The 9073-nt window shown below is 39.4% G+C and overlaps 1 protein-coding gene across 1 annotated transcript; it reads right to left on the bottom strand.

Moving 5' to 3' along the window:
* Window positions 1–1203: 1203 nt before the first annotated feature.
* SMIM28 (small integral membrane protein 28) lies at window positions 1204–8203 on the bottom strand. Its single transcript, XM_085311257.1, has 2 exons — window positions 8093–8203; window positions 1204–1701 (listed from the first exon to the last, which is right to left on the bottom strand). Exons 1-2 carry the CDS (start codon window positions 8201–8203, stop codon window positions 1282–1284), a joined length of 531 nt encoding a protein of 176 aa, XP_085167383.1. The 3' UTR covers window positions 1204–1281.
* Between the last annotated feature and the right edge of the window lie 870 nt (window positions 8204–9073).

The following is a 9073-nucleotide window of genomic DNA, read 5'->3' as shown; positions in this document are numbered from 1 at the left end:
GCTCTTTTCAATTTGCCCTCTCTATTGAATGATGTCCTTCAAAGTGGTGGTTGAAGTCTTGTCCAGTTCCTCCATTTGGGAAGGTTGTAAGGCTTGGAAAACTTTCAGAGATTGTAAGTAGCTAAAAGTAATACCAGATGAGTTTTCATCAACTACTTTTCAGAAATAGATTTTCCATCACTAAAAGGAAAACAAAAAACCAATCATTCCATGTGTAGCCGTCCTCTGGGTGGTCCTTGCTCCTGGCATGCTGTGCAGGCAATATATGTTTTTGTCCTGAAAGACTTATATAYTGTCATGTCCTTCARCGGGGATGAGCCACTGCAGCGCAGGCCCAGCCTTTAACAAGGTCTCCCCTGAACCCGCCCTGTATTGCCACCAGGTGGCACTGGTATCCCYGAAGCCAGCTGCATTCACCCGCGGGGAAAGCCTTCGCCCTCCCCTGCAGCCCTGCACACCCACCCGTGGTCCACGGCTTGCACCGCGGCCACGGGYGGCTGGCACTGCAGGCATTGCTGTGGTGCCYGCCACGCGCCGCTCGGTGAGCGCAGAGCCCTGCCGAGCACCGTCCCTGCTCACTGCGCGTTGCGAGCTGGGCGAGGGGCTGGGCAGCATCTCCTCGGCATGCACTGGCACAGGCTCGGGCACCAGGCTCCTGCCCATCTTATACAGCCGGGGGAGCAGCTGCGAATCCGGKGTCAGACTGAGGGAGGTAATGATTAGATACGAGGAAAGACCTTTTCCATACCCTTGGCTTGAAACCAAATCTTAAAAATGGAGATGGGAATTAAAATTCTACATGCCGCATCCAAACTAATGGGGAATTGTGCAGAAAGCAGAGTTTTAGGCTCAGCCTCTGGAGAGCTCCATGCGGCTGTTGTTGATGTGAAGGGAACAAAACACTACCCTCATCTTCCCCCTAGAGCACAGAGAGGGCTTGACAAGGTGGCCAGAGCCCCTGATGTGGGACCAACAAAGGGCAAAGTGAGGGATTGCAGATGGACAGACTCTCAGCTAGCTTTAAGTTGAATTCTTGTCTATCACACTCTGTTAAATTGAACACCCATGTTACCTGTCTGGTACCAGTTTGATTTTATAGTGTGAACATATGTTTGCTATGAATTGAAGATAGAGGATCCTAGAATGAGGTGAAGAGACTCATTCCCTGTTACTCTGATATTCTTTTTCATTAATTGATTGGTTTTGCCTCATGTGGAATCTTGGCTAACTGCAAAGGCCAGAGCAGTTCCATGTCTGTGCCTRGAGGGATTCAAGCTTCAGCTAAGGTGCTTCCACAGGAAGTTTATTTGATGCTGCTGGACTGCAAAGGCTCTCTTCGTAAGGAGGCACTGGATCTGGAGAGAGCTCAGTGTGAGTCTCTTCCGTAGAAGTCTTCATAGTGGCCTCCTCATAGGAGGGAGGCAAATACACAGTGAGGAAAGAGGCTTCAGGGAGCAGAGTGGAGTAGTGGAAGTTCTGCTCAGCGTTCCAGGGCAGTGCTGAAAGAAAACTGGGCACATCATGCTCAGGCAGTGCCTCAGGGAGGTCAATGCTGAAGATCTGTCCCTGTGGGGTGGAGCGCTGGCAACGGCGGTACAGGAAGAGCAGCAGGAATGCCAGGAAAAGCATCATGGTGGCAGGCAATATGATGCACAGGAACGGTTCTATGTCTTCTTTGGTTGAACTCATCTGTTGCCTGCTCTGTAATTAAAGCAAATAGATAATATATCAGACTCCTTTCCTTATAATGAGAGAGAAAATACATCCCCCAGTCCCTCCACTGTCACCTAAATCCTGGATTTCTCTGTGATTTTCTGTCTTTGTATTACTGGCCTTCAAGTAATACTTTTTACAGGTTAGTGTACTGCCAAATTCTATCTGCTGGGTCGTAAAATAAAATACTTTGACAGCCAGAGACAACAGAAATGAGAAGTTGCAAAGGGAAGTGCGTTTCTAGGAAAATCTGTCTGAAGAATAAAAACACCCTGGAATTTTGTGTGTTTACGTGTTTTTCATTAGTTTATGCTGTGACTAGTTGTGAAAGATGAGTAAAGCTTTTAAAACTTGGCAAAATATTGAATTCCAGAAGAATAGGGCTATTTGTCTGCCATAACCTATCTAGTGTTGTCTCTTTCTATCTGACAATGTAAGACTCTATCGTTTCATTTAAAGAACAGCTATTATGACAACTATCCATTTCACAAGGCCCCCAACTGCCTAAAATATGTGTTCTTAGACTGTTCTAACCTTACAGGACAGCCTCAAATAAAACATGGTGTGTCAGCACAGCCTGAACTGGGGCTCGCTCTTGATATTGTTCTGCAAGCTCTGCAGGAGTCATTTGCCCTTTCCAAAACTATGGAAAAATAACTTCATAGCAGCTGTGACTCTTCTGTCAGCTTAATCTCCTGCATAATATAGCACAGAAGACTCCTGTCCGATAGCTTTTGAATTATGCTGTAATGTTAACAGAAGTTATAAGCTTGTCTTTTTAAATAGCATTTGTGCTATTCTGTTTTATTAGCTTCACATTTAAAATTTAATGTATCTTATTTCACATCTGACTTTAGCTTCTAGCCACTGGATCTCATTCAAAGTTCAGTCTAGAGAGAGGGAAAAAACCCAAATCCTAAAATGCCATTTATTATCAACTCATTCATCATGTAATTATTTGAAGGCTGCAGTCAAATTGCTTTTTCAGGTTTTTATAGTCAGACTAAATAGATCAATTAATCAGATTTCTGTAATCCTGAAAGAAGGTAGATTTTTAAACTAAGAGAAATCTAATGGTTCTTTTCTCAGACTCTTTGAAAGCATGAGTACAAATGAACTGCTTTCAGTAATGGCTTTGTAAAAAGGGTCTGTAGCTCAAGTACCATCTTCTTAGTCCATGAAAACTTCCTCTGCTTATTCTCGTCCTGTTAGACAAAAGTTACACTGTAACCTGTTACCCCTCCACATTGCAGTAGTAGTACTAAATCAGCATTCTGTGGTCATGCCCAAGAGGAAGAAAGTAAATAAGTTTTGACCTCTTCCAACAAAATTAACATTGTAGGGGAACTGCCCTTCTTTCTGAAGTTTTTTGGGTCTGAGGTCAAAATTATTAAAGTAATTTTAAAATAACTCAAAGCTATTGTGGATTAGATTTTAAATACTTTTTTCTCCTTGGCTCTATTTTTCCACAGAAAAGTATACCAAAGATCTATCTCATTTTAGCCATCATTTCTTATTAAAAAAGGTTTTGGTGATGCAGTCTGCTGTCTTACCTGACCGTTAAATGAGCTAGAGAAAACAACAGTTAGGAGAAACAGTGCAGCTATTACTTTCATGAAGACATTAAGTTGTTTAAAAATGAAGGGATTTTCTTTAAAATGTTTAATATTAATATTTCTTTTTTAATTATAATACACTTTATCTTACAAGGTGAGTAGAACACTTCATCACAGGGAAGAATAAGAAAAAGCATACTGTATGGTGTTTGTGCATGATGTATATTGAGACTGGTACTGCTCTCTTACTAATGCTTTTATAATTAATACTTCAAAGAGCTGAGCTTATAGTAGACAGAATTATTCATGATCACTGAAGAGCATTATCACATGAGATCCAAAGTTAAGTTTGGCTTAGATTTGTCTGAAGCAGGCTTTCAATCAATTGCAGAGTTGGTCTTAAGATTTGAAAATGAGTCATGCAGGATAGTGGTAATTCATGAAGATAGAAGACGTGAATGACAATGTCTGACACATGACTAATAAGAGGTATACAAAGCTCTGACTCTCCTGTCTTTAAACTCTGTGTTCCTTCCCTATCAATTTCACCGAAAGGAAATTCATGCTTTGAATAAGGGCCAAGAACAATGTATCTTTCATGTGCTGATGGATGCACAGCCTAGTACAGCACATCTGGTATGGATGGAGAATGTCACCCTGTGAGGAGGATGTACTGGATGCCAGCTATGCGGAGTAAAGCCAAAAGAAAAGGAGCTAAGAGTGAGGAAATAAGGTTGACTAGAACTAAGAAAAGGTCCGAGGGTAAAAGCTGGGACTCTTCTCTCATTGTACCAGTCCCATTCTCTTTTGGGGAAAAAGAAAAAGGAAAGGGCTGGCAACAAACTGGGTTAGCCTTAGTGCATTAAAAAAGAATATTGGAATACTCTTCTCTGAAGTGTAGACTGGAACCCAAGAACCTTGAGTCTTGCAAGGAAACAGCTATCGACAGAAATCTGGGAAACATATTGGTGGAGGGCCCAGATTGCATCTAATGGTAAGAAAATGGGAGAAGACAAACTATTTCTAGCATAAGCTAGCTCAGGGTTTCACAGTCTGAGACAGGTATAAAAGGACAACCCAGACTCATTGGGATGCTGGTGTAATTACTAGGTCAAAATTTTCCTTTTTTAAAAAAACTTCCTGAAGTAAACTATGCAAATAGAAAACTAGAAAATTCAAGCCCTCAAAACTGAACACAGCCAGCATTTTGGAAATATGTGAATCCTTAATTTGACCAGTAGGACATGTGATTTTCAATTATGCTACTGTGTACACAGTGCCTATTCTGGGATAGTAGTAGATTGCTTGGAGAAGAAGGCTGTAGTGCCCCCGGGTCACATGTTGCAGAATTTGTAGACTATGCAGTGAATAATCGGGAGACTGGGGAAGAGAAAGGACTGTCTTGTAGTTAGGCAAACTGAATGCTCTTCTGGGGAAATGTAATCTTGTTGCTTTTACCAGATTCTCTAATATTAGTCAATGCAGTTCAGCTGAAATGTTCTGTGGGGGTTATCAGTCAGTATTCCTCATTTTGAGTGTCTGAATTTAGGCAGATCTGTGGGAATCTGCATCTGCATTACTGCATATGAAGTTCAATGAGTGGTGCTCTGAGCCTGTGAGTACTTTATTATGCTAAGGTATCTAAACAAGTATGTTAAAAAAAAAAAGGTCACAACACCATAGAGAATTAAAAAATATTTCATATACTCTTGTACACAAAATAATGACACATAAGTACTTAGTGGCTATCTATTCAGTAATGTTTGTAAAACACAGAGTCCTCTACTTATGCATATTACCAAAGACATGAGAAACAAAAGGCTTTAAGAAGAAGCAGTAGGTAGGACTCTGATCTGTATGTTGAACAATGACGAGAGAATAAGGTATAGAATAGTTGGTAATGAAGTGAATACCATTTTGTCCTGTGCAGTTGAGGGGAAAAAAAAAGGTTATGAGTCTCTGCAAAATACTAAAATGTGAAGCAGGTAGAATTAAGAATTCATGTCTGTTACATGTTTTTGTATGCTTATAGGTGAGATTAAGTGCCAGTTTTTCTGAGTCTGTATTTTAAAGTGTCCACAGCTTTCTAAATGCAGCTAATGTTAAGCCCTACCTTTCTTGGTTTTATGAAATAATCTGTAGGCTATTGAGGGTGTTATCTGAATTGAAATTGTTTGTATACTCCTACTTCTAACACTGCCCCACAGTTGCCCAGAACTTGAAGCATAAATCACTGTGAGTTATATTCAGTTTGTTATTGTATCCTGCCAAACAATTTTCATAGTCTGATTTCATACTGAGACGTAGTTCAAGAAACATTTACTAGAGTTGATTATTATAGATATRTCTGAATATGTATCAAAGAAAAGTGTTGGGAGACAATTCAGCAGTATTAGTCACTGATTTTATGTTGTATTTTGTGTGCCTGTTTTGGGCTACTGAGGGACATTGCAAAGACCTTGACATAAAGATTTCGATAATCTTATGCCCATAAAAACAGATTATACCAAAAATAAAAGTAATTTAATGAAATTAAACAAAGATAACATTAAAAAAAATCTGAAGTTCTAAAAAATTAGTAAGAAACAATTGGTCAGCATGTAGGTATCAAAAAATAGCTGCTGGAACTGAAAAATAAAGTGATCTAGAAATGAAACTGAAAATCTTCAGTAATTGAAATGAAAGTGTAAGCAAATAAACCAACTAAAGAACATATATAAGTTCTCTACTGTTTAACACCTGGAAGTTTCCGAATGAAGTATATTAAGTGACAGTGACGTAAGCAGGGAATCATTTGGTAGTGTTTTCTTGACTAGTTTCTTTCTAGTACTGCTGTTTCACTTGAGCATGTTCTGCCTGTGTTATCACAAGTAGTTGCTGTAGATTTCGTGATTTACAAAAGTAGGACTCTCACTTCCAGCACAAAACAACATATAGACCATATTGTTTCCCATAAATGCAGGAAAAATGTCCTTTATAAAGAGAAAAAGGAAGGAAAAGTGCCTGGAAGTAAAAAGGACTGTGTTTCCAAGAAGCACTATATTTTCCCAGAACTGATTTTTGGTAGGACAGTTTGGCCATGGTAGATTACTTCATGTTATGTTTATTTTCTTATTTTTAGTTTATATCTTTGAATGGATTGAAGCAACGGGTTAGTTTGCTGAAATACTGAGCACAAAATAGAAGTAGCAAAGCCTTTCACTAGTAATTTGTCTGCCGTCATTTTTTAACATGCTGGGCATGTACATTTGCTAGCTTAGAGATTACATGACCCATATCAGTTTAGATGAGCTTTTACTCATGCCTATTGGTAAAGGAATGAAATGCAGAAAGCAGATGAGTTGTGTGACATCATTACCACAAAGAGGAATTGAATGATTTTAGAGCTGAACTCTTTCTATCAACAAAAGAAACCAAGTACCTGGTTTAGAAGGGAATGACCTAATAAAGGAAAATTGGAGTTTAAAGGAAGCTTTGGTGTGAGGATGGAAAGCTGAAAGTTTACTTGGCTTGTTTGAATTTCCACTGAAGTGATTGTTCGATTGGTTCYAGGATTTGTGTTGTTAATGATTTGCTAGGTTACTTAGAAGTTTATAGAACTTTTTTATTATTAATGTAGACCATATTTACACTAATGATTTTGAATACAGTTTTTGAAGTTGAAGTAGGAAACAGGTACTTCTGAAATGCTTTACGGAGACTTGGAACAAAGTCTGAATTGAGAATCAATGCATTGTGGTCCATCTATAAGTGCTTTGCAAAATCTACCCTGCTTCTTAAAAGCTGATTCATTATTGCATTTGAAAAGTAACAACATACAGCTCTGTTAGTAGATAGGAAAATATTCTGATGTGGGTTTATACATATTAGTAAGAATACACAATTTTAAACTGAGCCTAGATTTGCACTGAATTTTCAAATACCTTTTAAAATATGAATCTAATGATTCCTGTAGCTGTTTGTTCCTTAGTGTCAGACAAAATGAGTTTGAAGGTGTGAAGACACTGCTGTTCAAACTCTGGCAATGTTACTTGGCAGAATGTTGGTGGAATTTGTTAAAATTGTAGAGACATTTARAAATTGTGCTTTCCTCTCTTCGACCCCCCCACCCAAGCCCTTTTTCTTTTCTAACAGTATGTTTGATATCTCAGCCAAGTAGTGTTGCTAGTTTATTTGCTAGTGCTACTTAACGTGGACTTATACTAGACTTTTACCATAAGTACACCTTAAATTATTATCTCTCATCAGAGATACCCTTCCCCTTATCCCAGGCAAGACAGAAAAGCAGGCTGTGTTTTCATCTCTGATGGCTCCTTCCCTTCCCCCACTTGCTGGCATGTGATCCTCCCTCTGAGAAGTAATCAGTGTACAGCTTAGAGAACAAGAGTTCATTGCTCACTGCTGCTCACTCTTAACATCTGCAGAAAGGCTTCGTGGGACCAGATCCAAAGCGTAAACATGTATTTAAAGAAAAAGGAAATCAAGGAGTAGCAGATGTATTATGCTTAAAAGAAATAATTATACTTTCCTACCTGCCACTCCAGCAAGATTTGCCTTCTAATGTTTTTCTGTCACCACAAACGTGTTTAAAAACAGCCTAACAACAATAAATGTTTTACCTCTATGTAATATGACTGCTTTGACACGTCTCAATATCGTGTATTCACTATGTGTTTATACACTGAGGCAGTATGCAAACATGTGCATGCGTGCACACACCTACACACACACACACACACACACACACACACACACACACACACACACATGCACACACCCCAAGCCAAAGGACATCACACACAAGGACAAGGCAAGGTACAGACCTGAAGCTCTGTTTCCAGAAGTGGCCCAGTTGGTTCACTGGTCAACCAGTCGTAGTTTCCCCTGTCAGCATGTCCAAATTTTCTCCAGCTGCTGCCTAAGAGCCACCTCATGCTTTCATTAATCTGGTCTTCTGTCTTCGTGCCTCCACCTTGCTTCACTGCTTGCAACTGTGTCCCCGCCTCCAGCCTTGACCTGCTGGGTTGCTCTCAGCTAATGATCATTTATAAATTATATTCCATTTATAGTGGTAAGGAAAGGAAAAAAATAAGTTAGATGCCTCCCCCCTATCCCCGCCACCATCAGGAAACCAAGCAAATAGATCTCCGATCCGCTCCCCACTTCCAACTCAATCTCTGTGGATTTGCTTCAGTGGCCTACATTACCAGCAAAGCTGGCATCAGGTATCCGGGAGTCCGTCTCTCATAGCGCTCTGATTGGAGAGTTCCCTGCATTAGGATTATTAAAAGAGGAATTTGCATGTGAATCTGAGACCACATGGTCGTGACTCCATGTGGATAAATAACGTTCTATATTTAGATATCTAATAAACACTTTTCCAACAATAAAAAAAAAAATCTTCCTTGTCCAGAGTGAAAGTTCCTTTCTCAGCTATGCGTAATGCAAGGAGGAACCAGCAATCCAGCCAGGTTTTTCTTCCCGTTGCTGAAACATACAGTAAATAGTGAGAGAAGTTTCTGGGTAGAGCAGCAAGGACATTAGGCTAAATGCTATGCTGAATTATTTAAAAGCATTAGAATATAGATGTTAATGATAAATGCAGAGGAAGATCTCTGCCAGAAGAGCTTTGGTCACTGAGAGTATATGATTGCTTTCAATAATAACGAGTTACCAATTTTATTAAATCTGTACTTGTTTACTGCCTTTTAGTATACACATTGTTAGATAGGAACTGCTGCAAGTGAGAAGCTTTTGTGATTTTTTTTTAAATAAAAAAAATCTCAATGATGTGTATTAACCTC

This window comes from Rhea americana, unplaced genomic scaffold (genome assembly GCF_003343005.1).
Source record: "Rhea americana isolate MKP2758 unplaced genomic scaffold, rheAme1 scaffold_337, whole genome shotgun sequence".
NCBI lineage: Eukaryota > Metazoa > Chordata > Aves > Rheiformes > Rheidae > Rhea > Rhea americana.
The sequence above is the reverse complement of the archived record's forward strand: the minus strand, read 5'-3'. Positions and strand labels throughout refer to the sequence as shown.

What these genes read in the sequence shown, in the direction of transcription:
- SMIM28 (XM_085311257.1), bottom strand. Translation starts at nt 8,203, where the DNA reads ATGAGGTGGCTCTTAGGCAGCAGCTGGAGAAAATTTGGACATGCTGAC. An exon ending in TTCTGGAAACAGAGCTTCAG is followed by an intron (nt 1,702 to 8,092) that starts GTCTGTACCTTG and finishes CTTTAATTACAG; the next exon opens with AGCAGGCAACAGATGAGTTC.